The sequence below is a fragment of the Onychostoma macrolepis genome, chromosome 06 (genome assembly GCF_012432095.1).
Source record: "Onychostoma macrolepis isolate SWU-2019 chromosome 06, ASM1243209v1, whole genome shotgun sequence".
In the NCBI taxonomy this organism is placed as follows: Eukaryota; Metazoa; Chordata; class Actinopteri; order Cypriniformes; family Cyprinidae; genus Onychostoma; species Onychostoma macrolepis.
Genome location: NC_081160.1, coordinates 28,238,102 through 28,261,281, shown reverse-complemented (window position 1 = coordinate 28,261,281; position 23,180 = coordinate 28,238,102). Strand labels below are relative to the sequence as shown.

The window sequence follows — 23,180 nt, the reverse complement described above, 5'->3', positions numbered from 1 at the left end:
ATGCACAAAAAAGTGCATCTTAAAAACACTTAATTGAACTAATCATTTATAACTTAAAAAACACAGACATTTATGCATTGTCGCAATTTATTTAAATGTCTTTTTTTTATATGTCTCTAAATGTCCTTGGTATTGCATTATTTAATCAATAAAAATGCTTTATTGTAACTACAGATACAGAAAAGTACAGAAACTAAAATGCTTCTGTTTAAGTAAATACCAACATCTGCTCAGTACTTTTTTAAAATTTAATAAAAAGAATAAGGGGGCATGCATTTTATAGTAAAGACCAAACTGAGGTCCGCAATCCTGCAAGGCCAAATGTGTAAAATCCAAATAAGTGTAGTTTATAAGCTGGGTGGAACAGACTTCCTAAATCTTTTTTTACATTATTTTTGCAAGTTATGTATACATTTGTGCAGGTGTCCTGTCATTTTCTGTAACTTGAACATGTCTACTTGTGGGTAAATGAACATCAAAAGAAATGCGGTAGATCTGAGGTGGAGTTTAATGATGTCACAGGTCTATAATAGAGGTTTATATGCTTTTAACCACAGCTGTAATGTTTGAGAAACTCTTAAAAGTGCAATTTTTCAAGCCATTTGAAGAGTCTCTTACAAGGCAGTCGACTCCGAAATCTCCTCAAAAATCAACAGGAAGTCCATTGACAGGCATACTATCCATCATTTTGTTGTCACTACTAAAAAATATTAACAACATATAAACACACACAATTCACAGTACATGAGTACAATACAGAAAATGTATTAAAGTAAGTTCAGCCAAAAATTTCAATTGGCTGAAAATACTCACCCTGAGACCATTCAAGATCGGAACACATTTGGAGAAATTTAGCATTATATCATTTGCTCACCAATGAATGGGTGCCGTCAGAATGAGAGTCCAAACAGCTGAGAATAATCCATAATAATGCTTCCTCCAGTGTAAAGTCAATCCCCTGTTGTCCTGAACCGTTTTCACTTGTACTGTATATGGTGTTTGATCTGTGCATATTTCTCTCCAGATTTAGACTTTTTCAATGGAGAAAGAATTCGTTTTGAAGAAATGGTTTGAATTTAAAATGTCTTGATGGATTTGTTTGTTTCATTTAGAGTCATGTAGATTACTTGTGGATTATTGCGATGCTTTTATCAGCTGTTTGGATTCTTATTCTGACGGCACCCATTCACTGCAGAAGATCCATTTTTGAGTAAGTGATGCAATGCTACATTTCTCCAAATCTGTTTTATGAAGAGACAAGCTCATTTACATTTTGGATGGCCTAAGGGAGAAAAACGCAAGTTTTCATTTTTGGGTGGACTACTCAATTAAGTGAACAATGGAAATTGGACAAAAGAACAAACATCACAAAACGTTTTGGTCTGGGGCTTTATTGATTTAATTTATTAAGATGCTACATAGTCCAACAAAGTTGGGGTTTCTTTATATACCATTATAGACTACTTGACTAGGAATATCAACCTTAATTTTCATCTTAGACTCATTATTTATTTATTTATTTATATACATACAAAACGGTCACCTTCATGTTTACATCATATGTGAAGGTTTGGGGCACTATAGTAAGGTTCAGGTATAATTACGAGCCAGCTGATTGGCTGATAGGCCCCCAAATCCCTCCCTCTCCATGGCAATCATACTCCTTGGTGAATTATACATAAACCGCAGTCCAAAAATCACTATACCCTGAACATTTCCTAAAGTTACTTACAAAGCAAAGTTTTGCCGTTTGACAATATCGTAAGCTCCTCTGTTCTTAGAAATCCAATATCAGCCAAAGATGAACAACTGAAAACAAAAGCTTCTCAAAGAAGGGGGAATAGAAGAGAAACATTAAAGAAAAAGACACCCCCCACAACACCAAACTATGACACAAATACATATCAGGTCACAAAATGGTCCCCTGTAGGAAGAGTCTCTTTTCTGATGTCATTTCGGTTATTTCACAAAGATCAGACCGTTGTGTACGGGAAGATGACATTCTTTATATGTAGTGCATTTTTAATATAAACAGTTCTGTGCAATAAAAGCTTTATTCATAACTTAAATCCAAACAAAACGACTAAATTAACATCAGAGGACAGCAAAGAAACAGAGGGCTCAGGAAAACAGTGCAGAAATGTCAGGAGTGTTTTTTTTTTTTTTTTTAAAGCCTTATGCTGCGAGATAAACCAGTGTTGTGTACATTTCAGACCACCGACAAGGCATATCGAAGCCATGCATTTATCTGAAATGAGGTGTAGGCTTGGCATGGCTAAAATACAGGTAACAATACTCACATGTGTCAGTTTTTAAGGGAATAGTTGGCTCAAGAATCAACATTTTGTCAGCGTTTACTCCCCATTATGTTGTTCCGACTTCATTTTTGTAAAACTTTTTTCATGAAACTCAAAAGATGATGCTATGCACAATGTCCAAGCTACACTTTTCCATAAAAGTGAATGGGAATTTATCCTGAAAAGCGCAAAAAACCCACCAAAAAAACACCATAAATGTGATTCAAACAACTGTGCACTACATGCTAAAGCCATACATAGCTTTGTGTAGAAAACAGACTGAAATTTAAGCTTTTTTCACTTATAACCTTACATTGGAGCTCTCAAATGTTAATGTATCAATTCATACAATACACCACATCAACACAGAATATCATCTGCAAAATCTCATAAATATATCACAATGAGTGCCAAATGCAAATACAAAGCTATTTAAATGGCTTCAGACAACTTGAAATACAGCGCAAAAGATGTTTGGACGAGTTTTATGATACCTATATGGTGCTTTTTCATGCTTCACAGCATACATCACCATTTACTTTCCTTCGTATGGAAATAGAGCAAATCTTCCTAACATCTCCTTTTGTGTTTCACAAAAAGAGCTGGAACAACTTGAACATTATGACAAAATGTTAAAGTCTGGGTTAACTATACCTTTAACTACTTTTTTGTTCTTTTTTGGAGGGTAAAGTGAGAGGGGGTCAGTGTTTATGGACCTGATGATAAACTCTCCTCGTGGCATCTTCAGATAGAAAGTTCATAGGGAGAGAGGCCTTCAACCAGTTGCATGTACATGGTGCATCAAAAGTTACGCTTAGCAGCTGCACTATTACTGTATATAATGACTTGATCAATAAATTAACTCCGGTCTACAGGCAGCAGAATGGAAACAGAGGTGTGATAAAAGGGCCTGAAAAGGACATTTCACCTATGGAGCAGCTTAATAAAATATAAAGTATTTTTTGCTCTCAACAGAGCCATGCATTCAAGCACATATCCCTTACCAAAGGAAAACGACAATAAAGAAAGGTGAAAAATCTATTCTGATTCTGACAGGGAACTCGGTTTGTGCAAAGCTTCATCGGAAGTGTTGGTTTCAGGGACGTCAGCCCTGCGCCTTACCGAAAAACACAGCAGTTCACAGAGAAATATCGTTTCAAATGGTTTCTGGAGCAAATGAGTAGGTGAATGGCTAAACGGTTTCACCAACACTTCCCCAGTAACAGCAGTTTGAAATATCTGTCTCTAACAGTCCATTTCCTTTCTGTTTGAAAAAATGATGTTTGAATTCCAAAAATAACCTAAAAGTCAAATTGTGTCACCCAAGCCACTTAAAAAGAAAGACTTTGTGGTGGTTTTGGCATTGGAACGTCAATTGACTGCGAGTGAAACAGTTGACATTTTACAAAAATGTGGATATTTAGTGACGTTATCTCATTTGCCAAGGAACTATATGTTGAATCATAGTACCTGTTGGTACTCAAACATATGAGTCGGACTGAACAGAAGTGGATGGAATATTGCAAATGCATGTTATTTTAACACCAGTGTGACTGGGGAAGATACTAGAAGGCGTGTTTTATCATTTAGCTGGACAGCGATTGAAAATATACAGGCTGAACTTCAGTGAACTGCTGCTTTAATGCAAGATGTTTGGGTACGCATAAATTAAATGCACGTGTCACTTTTCAAAGATGTTTAGCATTTGTACACATTTTCAATTTGCTTCTGACCCACTGAGAAGAAAAAAAAAAAAGTGATAAAACAACATTCACTCTACCACAACTCAATCGCACATCTGGTGTTAGAAAATCCCTACGACATTTTTAGTGGTTAAAATCTATGACATTTGTTATCCATTTGAACTTGCATCAGAAATGATTAAGGAACAGGGGCCAGAATGATTTCACAATTTTGAGGCAAGAGCTGTGTCAGATTATTATTATTATTATTTTTTTTAAATTTTATTCTTTGCACATAACATGATGAAATTCCTTGATCACTTTATTAATTTTACACACCTCGCTAATCCAAAACTACCCAAATGATATGGCATTCGGATTAAACAAATTCTGCATTGGTTACTTGTCTGTTTTGTTTTTGTTTCATCCGCAATGCATGCTTGTAGCGCTCCCCTCTTGGATTTTACAAGGCCAACTTGCCTACGATGACACCCACGACAAAAAACAGCACAATTAGAGCGATCACCCTGGTGCTCAGCCCCTCCTCCTTCACTCTCACCGCTTGAGATGAGTGCGGAGCGGACATTACTGTGCTCTTCCTCATCCGCAGACCATCATCTTCCTGCTGGGGAGTGGATATGGGGGGAGGGGCGGAGAGAGAGATAAAGATAGTTAGATGACAGAAATAATCTGGAGAGTTATGAAAAGCGCTTTTGGCCCTGAGCTTGTCTCATTAAACAAGCAGCAGTAATGGTCCCCAGCTGCAGCTTCACACAGCGCTGATGAGCAAGGCCAGGTTATCTTCAGTTCTGTTTCTCAGTATGTTCAACATCCTGTGGCCGTTACAAATTTAAACAATATGTGATCAAGAGCAAAAGTCATCTGGTCGATCAGTATGGCAGTTCTGTATTGTCTATACCTAGAGAGCAGGGTGGCAGATATAAATAGGGCATTTCTTAAAGTCAGCCTGAACACTGACAAAGGGCCAAAGTTGTCATGAAAAACTTTAAATCTCTATTTTAGGCACAACAAAAACATTTTAAGTGGACATCAGAGGAAGAAAATAAATTAAAATGCATAATAACAGCTCTAAAGATCTTTAAAGATCAAAATTCCTGTAATTAAATTTAAAACAGCATTTAGAGCAAGTGTATCCTTAAATGCCACTTTCAACCTTTTTATTTTGTCTCTACAAAGGCCTACTGGTAATTTAAGCATAATTTTCATTGCCTCTAAAATCAAGTTAGTAAATGTAGTGACCATATAAGAACTGACCAAAAAGCATTCGGGCCCTATTTTAACTATCTAAGTGCTAAAGCGCACAGCGCAGGTGCACTTAGGGCGTGTCCGAATCCACTTTTGCTAGTAAGTTTGATCAAATAAATGCAGCCTCTGTGAGCATTAAGAGACTTCTTTCAGAAACTGTTACCAACCCCAAACTTCTAAACTGTAGAGTATATAATGTAATATTACTCTGAGAATTGACAAATACATTAAGTACATTTGAATTCGGAGTTTCAAAGAAAATTTGTCTGATGATATTTTATGACATTTGTGAGAACGCAATTAGCGAACATTACTCACCCTGATCTGTCTGTTCTCCTCTCGTAGCCGCTGCACCTCCGTCTGCAGTCTTTTACATTCCTCCATGATCTTCTTCACCTCTCCATCATCCAGACTGGAGGCCATGGACTTCATAGACAATGTGGATGATTCCGACTTTGAGAGACTGGAGGATATCTTATTGCTTTCCATTTCATGCTGTGGCCACAATCAGGTTCACACACACACACACACACACACACACACACAGAGACTCATGAGCAAATGCATCCATAAAAGAGCCAAGAATCTGTTTTGCTTATTAGTTTTAGGACAGGGCGTCATGCCTGCTGTCTTTGTCATTTCATAAACTGCCTAGAGCTCAGCGCTAACATGAGGAAAAACATGAAAACCCATCCACTCACTGTTTTCTCATTTTCAGCGGGCATCTCAAAGACACATCTCAGCTTGGAGTCCATCAGATCCTCGGGCTTGGCGTCCTTCCACTGCATGAGAGAAGAACAACATATGTAAACACGCGCATAAATATGATGATACACCAAATAAACACCTCATGAGCCGTTTACAAACCCTAGTGACCTGCGTACATACACAGCATTTTTAGGCTCATTCCCGACATGAAGGCCAGGGAAGATTTCCCCAAAGAAATGTAGTTAATAAAAAGTACTACAGCATATTGATAGAAAATAGAAAATATCAAATGCAAACTGATGCCAATTGTGGATGTTAGTTGTATTAAATTGCCCACTGAGAGAGTTTCAAATCAGACACAGTAGTTATATCTTAGAAGAATACACCGCAGAGGGTGAGGCAGTTTGCTCGGTTTTGCTGCTGAGCTTTAGAGCCATCAACAGGAATAGTGGAAATAGCTCAGGACAGCGAATAAGTAGTCAGATCTCTGCTCTACATTTTCCTTCCGCTTCTCCATTCCTGACGTTTTCATAACCTATTTATCGTTACATCTGCACATGCACACACATTTTCAGTATGCTCTATTTGGGATGTCATTCAGAAAGCTTCAAAAGAGTTATGAACATGAGATTTGGATCGTACTCTTGGGCCCGTCAAATACTGCTGGAGTTATATGACATCTGTTTGTATTACTTGAACAAGAAAACTCAGACCATGTTGTTGCTCTATGCTGGAGGTTATCACAATATTATTGCTCACTGGCACTGCAGCACACTCTCTATGAAGCTTATATATTGAAACACTAAAATAATGCAAAATACTGTTTTATGACCAGTGCTGTTATTGTTAAACTATTAAAAATACATTTTTTGTTAACTGAAAAAAGCTGAAATACATTAAAAATACGAATATTAGTTGAGAAATGTAAGCTTAAATCATAAATAAAAATTAGAAATGTTGTCTTGGAAACTAACTGAAATAAAATAAGTTCAAGCAGAAGTACTAATGTTGTTAAAACTGAAATAGTAGAAATATAATAGAAATACTAAAAAAAAAACTAACTAACAGAAATTATAAAAGCTCATAACATTACTAAAACTACTAAAATTAAAAATGTAAACAAATAAAAGGTAATTTAAAATATTAATAAATACTATAGAGGTTTACAAATAATAATATATTTATGAATTCACCTTCACTTAGCAATTCTAAAATACATTTTGGACCAATTATAATGTTTAAGACATCAACAATGGTTTTTTAATACCTTATATATGCAAGTTTTACAGTGTTACTAAAAAGGAGCATATGCAACCAAAAGCAAATGCTTCTGAACAAGTGAACGAGTATAAATCTTGAGAAAGCAGGTGGCATGGATCACTACTCACCACTCCCTCAGTGTCGGTCATATCAGGTGGGGCCAGCAGAGACTGTACCATAAACTTGTGTTTGCTTTTCTCATTTGGATCATAATCAAACGGTTGCAGCATCACTGAAGAAACAAACAAACACACACAAGAACATAAATACATACTGAACAATTAATTTAGCATTTTCCAGATTTTTATTGGCAGGATAGTCAAAAGAGAACAGGAGAGGAAGGAGAAGGAACCAGTTTGGGAAATGTTCTGAGCCAGATTCGAACCTGTGCTGCCTACATGAGCACTAAACGCTAGGCCAAGGCTCCAACATAATTTCTGTATTTTAAGGAATAAGAACACAGTAAAACTGCATTCTATTAGCATTAGTATGAGACAAAGGCATCTCAACAGTCCAAATGTGATCAAATACTTGGGTGTAAAGCATTACTCTGAAACAAAAAGATTTAGTCATTCGTTGCATACAATCCCACTACAAACGTTGCTGATAAAACTTCAGTGACCCCAAAAGGGTAATTTTTCTTACAGCTCCTAAACAGTGTTTTTCACGTTAATAATAACACATTCAGCCTTTAACTCAAACCAGGTGTTGGTGTGAGGAAGTTCACGTCTACAACCCCATCAGCACCATCCAAAAGAAGGCCATGTTATTTGATGTCATTCCAATGAGCAAAAGCTAATTTAGAGCTGTTACCGTGATTTACAATGATCACTTTCTTATGCCTGGCGTGCGAGGGCTCTGGCACAGTTGGAATCGGTACTGAAGGCCGATTTCACCCCCAGCGCCCTTTTGAAAAGACACACACAATTCGGATTCAAAAGGGTCTTTTTTTAACATTGGGGGTGAATGTGTGCGTGATTTTGGAAAACTGCTGCTAAGTTTCATTAAAAACAAATGATCTCTTAATTTCAAAGGCTCTCTCAGATGTGGCTACTACTGCCGAGCTCACAGAAGGTGCACGCCAACTCCCCCGCGAGTTAAAAACCTCACTCTGGTTTTGCGTGCCATTATGGCAATCAAGCACCGTCGATACTGCAAACTGGAAACAGACGGCTGAGACAGATTGGGAATGTCCTGTTTTGTCAGTCCCAATCTTCCCGACTGCACTTGAAAGAACGGTGTTTCACCATCATCACTAAGGGGGTATTTTTACACGTATCTACAGAGGAAGAGGGTTTAAATGAGTCTTGACATGGCTTTATTTATACAGCTCAAATCATTAATATTTCTGAGAAGAAGAAAAAAAATTGCACTGAGCAAATATTCAGATCTCTCACACATAACTGTTGCTATCCTTGACCTAAGAAGTCTGGTCAAGTTCAAGCTATGATTTGTCATTGATGGTAGCAATGTTATATTATTATATGAACATATAGGCTTTGTTCACGCTGCATACAAATCTTTTTGTTGTCAAAGTCAATGTATAGGACCTACTGTCCACACTGTCATTTTGTAACGACATAAATCTGTTTGTTTCACCAAAACTGTTGTCATTGATTAACTGATTTATCTACACGTTTAAATGTTTGTAAAATAACACTTATTCAGCAAGGACACATTCCATTGATCAAAAGTGACAGTAAAGACATTTATCAATGTTACTAAATATTTCTATTTCAAACAAATGCTGTTCTTTTGAACTTTGAATTCGTCAAAGAATTCTGAAAAAAAAATTGTATCAGTTTTTTTGAAAAAATAATAAGGAATGTTTCTTAAGCAACAAATTAGCACATTTGAATGATTTCTGAAGGATTATGTGATACTGAAAACTGTAATAATGATGCTGAAAATTCAGCTTTGCATAACATGTATAAATTACACTTGAAATGTATTGAAATAGAAAAGAGTCATTTTAAACTGTAATGATATTTCACAATATTACTGTTTTACTGTATTTCTGATCCAATAAGAGACTTAACATTAAAGGAAATTGTACAAAGTATAAAACTTTTGAACTGTAGTGTATATGGCATAATATGCACATCACAATCCAAATGACAAAAAACTTGCCGTTTAGACTGAAACAATTAGATTTCAAACCACATGTGTATTTGAAAAACACATTTCCTGTGTTTTTCCAATGTTCAGACTACAAATAACTGAACAGATCGAGTCGGACTCACCAAGAAAAAAAAAAAAAAAAAAAAACTAATTTTTGCTGCCTGTCTAAACAAAGACTATATAGTCTAAGAATGAAGAGTTCTTGTTCTGAACAATAAAATGGGCGGCTCCATGCTGACTGTGACTGACAGTTCTTCCTGGCAGTTCACTACTGACACAATCCAACACAAGTGAGGCAGTGATTTAATGATTATCAAAGGAGGAGAGCATTCTTTCTTTAACAAAGAACATCTTTATATGATGCTTAAATTTACAAAATATGGAAAATGTTAGCCTGAAGACGGTTGAAAAATTACAAGAAAAAAAAAGAAAAAAACCCCAATGCAGTCTGGAATTAATCTGATCATGTTTGGCCATTTAATGTGATTAACATTACAAATAATAACTAATTCATGCTCTCAGGTATGCACACTGTTTATTAGGAATCTCTGTGCAATGTAGAAAGATGAGGACTGTTCATGTATGGAGAGGTCCTTCTAAATCTCTTTTTTGTTTGTTTTGAAAGCAACCACATTTGGCACAATCTCTGTCTTTTACACAAATTTTATGAGCTGTCTGCACAAGCTGTTCTTTCTTGAATTCTTAAAAGAGAACTATTTCTAATCACACTGAGTTTGCGTGGTCATAGCTTGAGCGGTCGTCTTTGGGGCCATTGTCTGGGGGCAGGACAACTGCATAAAATGTTCCCTGGACCATGTGAATTCAAGCGACGGCCGCGGCCATCTCAAATAAAAAGTACAACAGAACACCTGACTGCAGACAATCATTCCACTGCGTAATTAACTGGATCCCTGGAGATAAAAAGTGAACAACTCCATTAATTATGAAACATGACCTCGGAATCCCCTCGGCAAAACTGTGAAGCCTTAATGGAGAGAGGGAGAAAATGAGAGGAAATCCAGACAACACTAATGGTTTGGAAAAATGCACTTAACTTACTAACATCCAAAGCAAAGGTTCTGAGTCAGAGAAATGTATTAACAAGTAGGTATAATCAACATGTAATTGGATATTACCATGACAGTTCTTATATATATATATATATATATATATGTGTGTGTGTGTGTGTGTGTGTGTAATTCAGAGCTTGAAGTTATTGCTTTTGAACTGTGGACAAATAACAGAACCGAGACTGACAGTGATGTCTGAGAATGAGACGTGAGGCTCATCTCACAGGTCTGGATAAAAGTCAAAAGCACATTAAGCAAAATCCGTTGTGCATCCCCTGTGATAAATACGCAAGGGATGATTTAGCATGTCATTGATTCAAACACCAGTCAAGGAAAACTGTGTGAGTCAGAGCTATTGTATATATTGACAGGGACCAGGCATCTCACCATGGAGAGAAATCCCAAAACATTGGAATCAACACGGAATAATGAGAGCAATTTAAGAACGTCCATGAGATTCCAAGAGGCTCGGAGATTTCAAACGAGTTGAGTTATTAGGAAAACTCTCCAAGGTCTCAGACATCAACAACTGTTGTTACAAAAATATCTCTTGGTTACGTAAAGGTTTCCGTCATGCACAAAGAGCAGTTGGGTAATAGATATAAAGGTGCTGGAACATAAACGTCTCCTTCATTTTGGCAACCACAGTATCTCACAGGAGATATGCGTACTCCGATGTCTTCACTCCAATTAGCTAATCTGCAAAAAGTAAAACTATTTTCAACTTTGACTGTTGATATGATATTTTTGTGTCCATCAATGTGGCACTGTTGCTCATATCACCAAAACTGAAAACCACAAAAAATGATTACGACTTTTATTGTTAATCACTATTTACCTTCAAATCAGTGGTATTTTATCATTATTTATACATTTTTATAGTATGTATTAATATTTGGAATTAGAATTATTTCCATATATCACGTTTTCATTTTAATTTGTTAATGTTTTAGTAATTTTGTTTTGTGCTTTGGTCATTTTTATATATATTTCCATATAACTGTATTTTTATTTGTTTTAGCAATTTTAGCACTTCTTCTTAAAGTTATTTCAGTTAGTTGTCAAGGAAGCATTTGTAATTTTCATTCAAGTTTTTCCATCTCATATTTTTATACTTACTTGTGTTTTAATTACACAAAACAATTTTAAAGCTATTAGCTTTATTTACAAATAACAACACTGCTTCATATTAGCCTGAATTTGGGATTTAATTTGAATTTGCTTATTCCTAGGTTTTTAGGGGTTTGTCAGTTTTTGTGTCATTCTCAGCCTTCCGTTAAAAAAACAAAACAAAAGGTGTGTGTTTCTGATAAATGATAAAGTTTCACACATACAGACACATCACTTTGTTACTGAAACCAGGATGTGTTTAAAAAAAAAAAAAAGCTGTCTGCAAAAAGGGGTAATACTTATAACAGGGACAGGAGTCTGGATCCACACAGACAGAGCTGCCTACAGATACAAGTCAAGCTGTCAAGCTCACACAAACAGACGACCTGTGACAGATCAACAGAAACGATCAAATATGATTCAATATTAAACAATCCCTTTCAAAATGACCTAAATATCAACTGCTCATACAGAACAATTACCTGAGAGAGCTAATGATCATTTGAAAACAAAGTCAACTTTAACACTTGGTTCTTTGAGAGACTGCTGATGGTTTCATTCCAAACGTTTGTGTCATACACACAACACTGACGTCAAAGTGGTTCCTCCACAATCTACAGATTTGGAGCAGATGAGTCATAGCACTGTATTTAATGTAATGAATGCTATATATGGCTTTGTATCTGCAATATTAAAAAAAAAAAAATTTAAAATTAAAAACAGCGAGTCATTAAGACTAAGAGAACCAGTGAATGGAGAAAAATACTTCAATTTGGGTAATTATGTAGCAAGCAAAACAATAAATAATATTAATATTAAAAATAATTTTTAATTATATGAATATATAAAAAATAATATAATTAGTATAACAGCTATTATAATTGTTAATTATGAAGCAGGCAAAACAATTTATGAATAATAAATCATTAGAATTACATATACATACATACAAGTAAAAAAAAACATCTAATAATATTATTGATAATTATGGAGCAAGCAAAACAATACTGTTAATAAACAATATTGCATACATAAAATGTTTACCACTACTACTACACTTTTCTTATAAAATTATTTGTTATATGTAAAATTTATATGTATTCTTATTTATATTAATATTCAAATTATTATTATTATTGTTGTAATTTGAAAATAACTTAGAAGAACTAAGAAAGCTTTAAAGGTAACAACATCCTTGTGATTTTGGAAGCATTTGGAAGTTCTCTATGAGCTCTATCAAAAAAAGAGCAATGGTATCAAAATGCTAATTTGACAAACCATTAAAGGCTCATCGAGAGCTCACACTTCAAATCTCAAACTGTCCTCAACTACGCTTTGAACTTTGCAACATGTGGGCTTTGGTACTGGTATTTGCATTGGTAGAGTTGAGGCATAGCTTTAAAGGCTTCATTTATTGTGAGTAACATCAAAAAGACAAACAAGGTGCATTTACCAGAGACGTTGATCGAGGTTCCGGCATCAATCACTCCGCTGTTTGGCCGCACACAGTATCGGCGCGGTGCAGTCGTCTTTACTTTAAAGCACACATTTCTGTCTGTGGGGTTAGCAAGCTTTAAGGTGGTGGTCACCACATCTGTAAATGGACCTGAGGGGAGAAAAAGAGGACATTACTGTACATTCAAAACGCATTGAAATGATTCTAGGGCTTACAGTGTGGCTGTTAGCACATTGCTATTCAGTTTCTAGGGTGTACTGGGTGGGAGCTTACTGCAAAAAGATCTCAAACTGATCAAGAGCAATATATGCAGCCAGACTGCTCTAAGTAGTGACCACAACGATTTACAACCTTCTAACCGATTTCACCCCACCTAGACATAATGATTCGAGACAAATCAAATTAGTGGCACATTACAAAATTAGCGATACATCAAAGGTCAAAAGACTACACAGTATTGTTCTCAACCCTGGCACTCGCTTTACACTGTGGCAAAGAATAAGGGTGATTTTCAGGAAAAGGGAACAAACTGAATTTGTTCTTCCAAAGGCTGATGCTAATCAGTCCACAATCATGATCAAACTATTTAAATGTCTGTGGTGATAAACAGAGTGGAGACCTGAAAACAATAAGGTGAGAGAGAAAATCTTGGGCTCAGTAAGATTTTTCATGTTTCTGAATGAAATCTGTTATGCTCACCAAGGCTGCATTTATTTGATCAAAATAGTAAAAAGCAATATTCTGAAATATTATTAAAATGGTAAACAACTGTTTTATATTTTAATATATTTTATTCCTGTGATGCAAATATGAATTTTCAGCATCATTACTCTTCAGTGTCACATGATCATTCAGAAATTATTCTAATATGCTGATTTGCTGCTCAAGAAACATTTCTAATTCTTATCCATGTTGAAAATAGATGTGCTGCTCAATACTTCTTGAAAAATGATACTTTAAAAAACATTTTTTTTAGGATTTTTTAATTAAAAAGTACAAGAACAGCATTCGTTTGAAACCGAAATCTTTTGTGACATTATAAATCCCTTTTGATCAATGTATCCTTGCTAAATAAACAATTTCTTACAGACAAAGATTTTAAACCTTTCATTTCACACTAACTTGAAAGGGAGTAAAATTGACCCTATAGCCAATCAATTCCTGATAAAACCAAGTGCCATCCAACATAGCATAACATATGTTTTGTCTCATTCTGACATTAAATCAGAACGAGCTGAAAGATCAAAGCGTTGATATGGCTATTCAAGACATATTTTTCTCTGTTAAAACAAACAAAAAGTAATAAAAATGTAGAAAAACAAATAAATTTAATAATACTATAAATGTGTTTGTAGCAACACTATAAATCCTGAAGTCCAAGGACAACACTGATGAATTTGTTTACCCACAGCTAAATCCAGAGAAATGGATAACATATGGTATGACATTATATTGAAAGATTTGAATGGCAAATGATTTGGTTTTCCTTTCATGGTGCAGCGGTTTCTGCTCAAACAGGAAGAGTAGATAAAATCTCTGACCGTCAAAGATGAGTTATGCTGCCAAGATTGTCTCATTCACAAAGATTTCTTTTTCTTCTAATGTATTGAAGTCAACACAAAACAGCATAATTAGCAACATTTTTTATTTCCACAATGTGACATTTCCATGTGAAACAGAATTTTAAAAAAGAAACAGGACTTTTGTGCAAGTAGTTATTACATTTTGATGATCAATTACAAAGTTAGAGAAAAGAGATTGTGCCCAACATAACCAAAAATATGTGTTAAGAAATTAAATGGGGTTGTGTTTGATTTCACGCCGACTTCATACATCTGTCTCAGACATTCCTTACCCTTTATGATGCAGCAGCGCCACACATCAAGTATGCAACACCTCATCTGGGTTAATTCTATTAAACCAGGTAAATTATTGAGAGGCTGTGACACTTGAAACCCATACTGGGCCTTATGTTGTTTGAGCCTTTGTGTGTTACAAGGAAAAGATGCAGATGAACTAAGTGCCTTGGGCCTTTAAAACCTTTATAGAGAGACAAACATTGCACAAGGCCTCACAATGGACTATCCTCCTGGCCAAAAGCCTTACACTCCATGTCATTTCCATTCATACAGACTATACGGAGAAACTGATACAATTAGGGAATAAGTAATTGCAAAGCATAAGTCATGCAGAAAGACATCTTTCTCTGTATTAATTTCATTAGGTAAATCACAACGTCGTCAATCAATACCAACAGCCTAAAAGGAACAAAACACTCAAATTATGAACAAAACAGCCCTATATTGTAGGGATTGGCATTTTGAGCAATTTTGTTTAAAAAAAAAAAAGGTTATCAGTTAATTGAAAATTATAATACAAGTAAAAAACAACAAGTATGACTTACAGTAAATTTTCAGTTTTGCAAACGTTTCAACACAAATAACAGATTTTGAAAAATAATGCAATATGCATTAATAAAAAGATAAAGTATAAAAAAATCATATAAACATTTTAAAAAAATGCTGATATTAAGTAATACTGAGAATGCTATAATAATAAATATAATTGACTTGAGTACATTAATACTACTTCTAGCCATGTAGTCTCATTTAATGCATACGTGTTTTTTCTTAAGATCTTCAATTTGACCTCCAGAGTCAGGCTAAAGGTCATTGCACACAGAGTCTGAAATTTTCGCGTGCGTTTTCCCGTTTTCTTCATCCTTTCCTATCAAAACACATGCTATGGATGCGAAAACGCAGAAAATCGAACCTGATCCAAATTTTTTTGACGACGGACGAAAATTTCGGAGGCAGTGTGTTAAACGTGATTGACACAACGTGAGGTCGTATTTATTTTTTAACGTGCAAAAATTTCAGACTCAGTGTACAATGACCTTAAGTATCAAGAAAGTTCCAGGATATTCTGCAGACACAAAACATGTTCCCTTGAGAACCTTAAAAAAAATCATTGTACACATCATTTATTGTTGAAGAAGGTTTTCTGCCAAACAAGGTACGGCGGCGGAAAAGCCTCAAGCGATTATGTGTGCCTTTCATACGGCTCGGAAATACCCAACACATCTGTCTGCAGAGATACTTGGCATCCACACGTGTGCAGATGTGACTCGTCTTTCCAACTCGGCATTTCAACATCTGCCTCTCATTTACACCCTGCTTTATAGCCCTAAAACATATTTATTACAGGACCGTTTCATGATCATTATAATAATTCAGTTATCCAAGGTCTGAATCAATGAGCACTTATGTATTTTCGCCACGTAGGTCAAGGTATTAGTAGGCCAAAAAGGTGCAGCCCTGCTAAATCAAACAGACATCACCGTATTTTAACAGCTTTGCCACATTACTACTACAACTGGGTCACCTTAAAATCTCATGGGTTCAAACTGCCTTTTATACTTCCATATAATTATTGGCTGGGGCTACTTCCTGAACTCCACAGATGAGTCTCAGCTTCAGATGCTTTAAATACAAAGTGGCATGCCTGGACGGTTGGGTTGTTACCTGAGGTTACCTGCTAATCCAGAGCATCACAGACTTTTCAATGAAGTGTATTGTAGGGGGCAGAGTTTTAGACAGGAGACATAGTCCATTTCTAATTTGAATTAGAGATGAAGTTGCTGTGGCTCCTTTATGGCGAACGACCCATTCTAGCCGCCTCCTCAAAGGGAAAAGCAATGTCCAGTGCTGAGAAATAAATGCACTGTACCTCATTTATAAAACATAAACCTGTAACTGTGCTTTGAACTACACAGTGGATTTGAGATCTTCACAGCTTCGTTAGAATGCGTTTATGCAAATCTGGCTAAATGAACTCTTGTCAAAGTACTGTCCTCAATTGTGTAGTACATACTTGTAGCTGTGATTTAGAATTAATCTTACAATTAATAAATTAAATTATTTAAAATTATTTTACGCATGCATTAAATCATGCCGAATTTAAATGCATGATACAGAAGAGCATTAAAAATAGAGATGTTCCGATACCCTTTTCCCCTTCCCGATACCGATTCCGATACCTAGGCTCAGGGTATCGGCCGATACAGAGTACTGATCCGATACTATGTATCTGGTTATACAGCTATACTTACTAGCCCTGTATGAATTGATACATACAATTATTTTACGGTGCGCTTCACCATAGATAGATAGTCTGGTGAGTAAACAAAAAATATAATATATAATGTTTGGAAAAAAGTACACTCTTAACATCAGTCAGTCAAGCATTATAAATATATTATGATAATCAAGTATTATTTAATGATAGAACTTTAGTAATTAGAATTAAAACTTGGTAACCATGTATGAATGCATATTAGTCATTTTAACTGAACTTAGGGAAAAAGGGTGGTGGTGCTTTTTTGATCATTCAGTGTTTCTGTAAAAATGGGGGGGAAACTATCAATAATACTGATAAGATAATAATCATACTATGAATTCTACTAAGAACAATATAAACGCACTAAGGATTAACGAGCTGCTGGATTCATGAATATTAATCACGTTGTCTGCATTGGCTCGAACTGATTGGCTGAAATCAAAACAGGGACGATAATAGGTGAGCGCCAGCCAATGAGATTGTCGTTTGCTCATTAGCTAGCCTACTACCGGAGAACACGGCAGTTAGAATTCCAAAGGAACTCCGTTATTTTGACAGAAAAATACAACAAAGAATATCGTTTACATACCATTCGGAATTGACGCGCTTACATGTAAAAGACTCTCTCTCTCTCTTTCTGCGTGTGAGAAAAAAAGCAAAGCGATGGCGAGTTGTCCGCTTCACACTAGAGCTTACGGTGCGTCAAATACAGGTGCGCTGCGCATTCATTCAGATGATCTGAAAAATAGATCGCTTGACGGAGAGAGAAACTCTGAAGCGCTCAGTCAGAGTGTTCGGCGAGTGACAATATATCTGTGCTAAACTTATACATAGCCTCCAACTCACACACTGGCGAGTAAAATCTGATTATTTATCAGCCAGTGGCTAATATTAGACATCACATAGTCGCCCAGGGTGAAGATTTAGTCGCATATGCAAGTGATTTACTGGCAATGTGCTTGCATGTTTGTACTTCTTCGCTGCTCTAAATAGTGGTTGCTTGTGGCAACACAGCACAGCTTCCTGTGTTTGCATTCTGAGCAGCGATGAAGAATTTATTTCCTATTTGCAGCGTTAAGCAAAGCTAGCGCGCATAACTATAGGTCTTGTTTAAGAAAATGGTATCGGATCGGTACATGGGTTCAAGTACTCGCCGATACCGATGCCAGAATTTTTTGTGGTATCGGTGAAATTTCCGATACTAGTATCGGAATCGGAACAACCCTAATTAAAAATATGCATTAAGAAGGATGTATTTCTAAAAACCACATTTTTCAACTTCACACAGCCATAAGATGTTCATGGTGCAAGACCCTGAGAAAAAATGCTGAGACCTAAGATGCTTGTCCAGTGCACACATCAGGAAAATGATGTATTAAGTTTTTATTTAGATAAAAAATTTAAAATTAAGTGAAGTGTAAGCTTATTTAAGAAAAAGATAAGCAAAAAATAAAAAAAGGGAAAAAGTTTTCCAAAGCGGTTTGAAAAATAAGCTTGTTCTCTTTTGAATACGTCTATTGTTCTTAACCCAAATCATATTTTTTTTCTTGCTTAGGCATAAACCTAACAAAATTACATATGATTTCTCTGAACACAAGACTTTACATCTAATGTTATTTTGCTTTTCAAATAAATTTATCATTTACATTCTTTTATGGATACTGGAAGTGGAAATCAAGACAAAAATACTGGAAACAATTTTTGCAGCACAGCCCATAACCTTGCTTGTTCCTAACGCTTTTTATATTTTTATTATTCTAGTGTATCACATGCATTGTCTGAGTAGAACACAAATTAAATAAATAAATAAATAAACTAAAGCGGACCTAAAAACCTGTCAGAGCAAAAGAGCGTGACTAACATCAGGCAACAATTTCCCTGTAACTTTGCACTACCCTTTGAATCAGGACAATTTTAGAGAAGCATTTTAAAACTTGCCATGTTCCACAGTGGAACTGACTTAGTCTCTTCTTCCTCAATTTTAGTGTATGATTAAAAACCAAAATGAAACCTGGAAGAGAATGATACTATTCCTGGCAAACACTTGAATTACTCAACATAAGCATTCACACTAAATGAGCAACACTTGAAACAGCATTGCATTGCACTCACTTACAAAGATATTAGCATTAACCAATAACCTCATGGCTTAGGTGACATCAACTGAAAAAATCGTTTCAGCGGAATCGTACACAAGAACATTATTGCTCAACAAGCAAGATCACCAAAGGAAAACTAAGCAATAAAAAGGTGCAATGGTTACACACTCATTAGCCTTGAATATCAGTGCTTATGAAAGGTTTGGCTGTTGATAAGCAAAGCTCATGTACGGCCTGTCAGAGACTTTGTGTGAGCTGTTCTTTTCAGTTTATTCATAAATTCTCTCTAACATAACACCAGCTTTAGACAGGAACCACTAGATTAAACAGTTAGCGATAAGTATTTTGACTACAAACTAAATACACTGGGGAGAGCTAATGGCATTGAGAGTTATCTGGCATTGATATACATCTCCTGCAGCCAAGAACATGTCTAATGTCACCTCACAAGCTGCTGGTGTGAACAAGCAGTAGGAGAACTGCTCTCATTTTTGAAACGCCTAAACAATGAACCAAAGACTATGACGTCATGAACAATAATAACATTTCCAACATAAGGTTTAAAACGTCCCAGTTAACCCAAGACAATTTACAAGGTTTGTCCTGACAAATGACTAAAAAAGGAAGACTCTATGGAGAAGGAAAACTAATTCACTGACATTGCAAGTTGATTTGCCCCAAACTTTAAATTTAGAGCATATTTCAAGCAGTATGATATTACTTAAATTTGAAAATAAATATCTAAATTAACTGTGAATTTTCGGTTTCCATTCCATTTATAGTAATACTTCCTTAAATCACAACACAAGTCAAGCATATACATTTTTTACAGAATTCAAAGCAGAATAAAGCATGACAGAAAAGGCCCAAGGATGAGAAATTCTAGATGAGAAAATAATCAACAGCAAAACAATTTTGAAATGTGAGATCAACTAGTGTATAACATACTTATTTTCAGCATATAAAGTTTCAGAGGAAGGAAAAGCCACTTTTACCCATTCCCAGCAATGCATGAACTAATAAGACGTATACCTTGAATGCAATACCAGTCGCTTTGTATAAAAGCTTCAGCCTAAAAGTAAATCTAAAGTTGAGCTCACTATAGCTGCGCAGAGCTCCCTAAATTTCACCCAGAAATTATTCTGTCATAACTTACTCGTATATTTCCAAAACTCTATGACTTTCTTTCTTCTGTAGAACACAAAAGAAGATATTTTGAAAAATGGTGGGAACAAAACAATACTGGAGCCCACTGATTTCCACTGTATGGACTAAAAAACAGCAACATTTTTCAAAATATCTTATATTTCACATAAAAACATAATAGTTTTGGAATGACTTGAGCATGAGCAAATGATAACAGAATGTGAACTATCCCTTTAAGTTGTGCATCAACAAGGGAAGATCACATGAGAATTTCCTGTAAAGCTGCTTTGCAACGATTTGTATTGTGAAAAGCGCTATACAAATAAAATTGAATTGAATTGTCAGTACCTCCACAGCATTTTGATTGGCTGATTATCCTGTCAATGTGATGTGTGTTGTGCTGCTTATAATGTTCAAAAACTGATCTGCAAATCAGCCTGAATGGGTCATCCTAGTGGAATTGTACAGACTAACTAATTACACACCATATTTGTGGAAGAAGCAATTTAAGCAGGTTCATTTCCGTTCCGGAAACCACTGTTACACATGAAGTGTATACAGAAGATTTATTGACTAATGGACTGGTTACTATTAATAATATATAAATGGTTGTTAATACTAGAAATTATTGATTGTTGGAGTGTAAAGGAAAAATGCATACACAACGCTTATTTGATTTTAAAGTTGTGATGAAACAGATTTAGTGACAGATCTGAAATGGATGTAAAGTATTATTGGGAAAAAAAAAAAAAAAAAAGTAGGGCGGGGACTTGGTTCATTCATTAAATTTTGGTTGGATTTTGAGATGTGGGCATTGTGACATTCAAGTAGAAGTGTTGTTTTAATATCATTAATTGTCACGTGTAGCTTGAAGCTAATTGTAGTTTCTCCGTTACCCATATACGATATGTATTTTATCAAATCACATAAGAAACTGTTTTTTTTTTATTATAGTAATATAAATGTAGCACATGTTGATCAGAGGGATGTGGGTGGGATGTAATGCCAGAGTAAAGTAAAGCCACAACTTACATCACAGTGCTCAGATCATCTTTTTCCCTTACAAAATCAATATAATGCACTATTTCTATCTCCTGAATGTAAGCTTTTTCATATTCCAATATGCATGTGCGAGTCGTGAAAGTTATGAAAATAAATCTAGGAATTATTTGATTGTTGGATTTTAAATCAGCGGGGTTGAGGCATAAAAAGTAACTAAGCTGTTTTATGGATGTTAACTGTAATATTATTACTGAAATCTAATTAGTTATTAGTTACACTACTAGTTACTGCAAAAAGTAATATCACAGTAAATAGTTACTGCCGCAACACTGGTGATACCTATACCTTTTATGCTAAAACTGGGTAAAAATTAAATGGCACATGAACTAAAAGTCCCAAACCTTCCAGACATCTATGAAATGCCAGTTTCAATGAAACGTTACATGTTTTCACAAAAATCCCAACATAAGTCATATGAACACATAATTAGAATAATTATATCCATGTCAGGTGGAACCTCTTTTTTACAGTCTATGGGTGGAACTATGAACCATGGCAGTAAAATAATAGTACAAGTGTCAAATCTTTCTCGCTGCTGCCAGAGACTTCCTGACTGGAAGCAGCTTCAAGGTAGGTATCAGTGTTGCCAGATTTTGCTACAAAAAATACGCTACCAATTCTGCTAAAATAATCCAAAAATAATCAACTTGCTTCACCAAAAGAAGCAAAAATACGCGGCCCAGTTATTCTGGCTTACGATAGGAACTATTTCGCCTTCTGTTCATCTGAACATGAGGAGAAATGAAGCTCGACTTTGACAGCTTACTCACAGCGGTCATTCAAACAGAGAAATTAAGTCACGTAGTGACAGAGAAATATCACATTAAATAACGACACGCACACTTTGTATACAGGCTAAACACTACCACACAAGAAGTCTCTGTTGTATTCAGGAAACAACCTCGTAAAAAAACACAACAGCCCATTTTTGTAAGCGACTCTATTTAAAAAAAAAAAAAAAATGCAACGCAGCGTCGCTAATAATAAGCGGATATGGCAACACCGGTTGCACCGATTCATACTAACCGAATTAACCAGCCCACCAATACAGCCTGTATGTCAAGGCCTAAAACAGGCTAGCTCGAGCTAACGTGCTTGTCAGTCTTCTGCTAAACCTAGTGAACACTCGATTAACCCGTAGTTGTCACATGAAGGACATTTAATGAGAGTCTGGAGTCTAAAACGCTTCACCACTACGGCGCTGCGCCATATTATTATTATTATTACAAGGACTGAGGCCTGTCAGAAACGCCACCTCACCGCCTCTTTCTGCCCTTAACCCCTAAAAAAAACACGTCGGTTGACCCTCCCTCTTTGTGCTGGGCTTTATAGCCGCTAGTTCACGGCCGTGTCAGTCTCTCAGCTCACCTCGGAACCTCAGTTCGTGCTGCGGTTCAAGAAGCAGGACCTGCTCTGGCCTGGCCATCTCCCACTGCGCTTCAAACGCGTCGACTGCTGCGCTGACGTCCGCTAGAACTGACGGCGACGGGCTTGACGGTGGAGGCTGTCGATGAGGACTTCTGTTACATTTATTGAAATAAAAACTCCACAAGGCAGTGGAAATAGCTCAGCGTTACCCGATCCACTAGCGACTGTTGTGATGCAGCAGGAAGGGACTGTGGGAGAGAGAGAGGCTGGCCGTGACGTCACTGCCCCTGCAGTATGCACTGAGTAGTGGCGACTGATGTGAGGAGGAGAAGGGTGTAGAAAGAGGGTGGGGGTGGTCTTTATGGGTCATCTGTCTTCAACCGTGTTATGAAAATGTTATGGAAACTTCACATATG

At 36.0% G+C, this 23,180-nt stretch overlaps 1 protein-coding gene across 2 annotated transcripts; it reads right to left on the bottom strand.

Annotated features, from left to right (window-relative positions):
- Positions 1-474: 474 nt before the first annotated feature.
- On the bottom strand, positions 475-23,101 carry vapb (VAMP (vesicle-associated membrane protein)-associated protein B and C). Of its 2 annotated transcripts, none has more exons than XM_058779451.1 (6): positions 22,765-23,101; positions 12,968-13,120; positions 7,342-7,445; positions 5,947-6,027; positions 5,564-5,740; positions 475-4,601 (listed from the first exon to the last, which is right to left on the bottom strand). In XM_058779451.1, the coding sequence occupies exons 1-6, from the start codon at positions 22,820-22,822 to the stop codon at positions 4,443-4,445; spliced, it is 732 nt and encodes a 243-aa protein (XP_058635434.1). In that variant the 5' UTR covers positions 22,823-23,101; the 3' UTR covers positions 475-4,442. The 2 variants fall into 2 exon arrangements, with proteins under 2 accessions (XP_058635434.1, XP_058635433.1); XM_058779450.1 differs by having other exon boundaries at positions 477-4,604; positions 22,765-23,100.
- Between the last annotated feature and the right edge of the window lie 79 nt (positions 23,102-23,180).

Excerpts from the sequence above, each read along its gene's own strand:
- vapb (XM_058779450.1), bottom strand. The coding sequence starts at position 22,822 with ATGGCCAGGCCAGAGCAGGTCCTGCTTCTTGAACCGCAGCACGAACTG. Across the intron at positions 6,028-7,341 it reads TGACCGACACTGAGGGAGTG|TGGAAGGACGCCAAGCCCGA; the intron begins GTGAGTAGTGAT and ends TCTCTCATGCAG. Across the intron at positions 4,605-5,563 it reads AGGAGAACAGACAGATCAGG|CAGGAAGATGATGGTCTGCG; the intron begins GTGAGTAATGTT and ends TCCACTCCCCAG.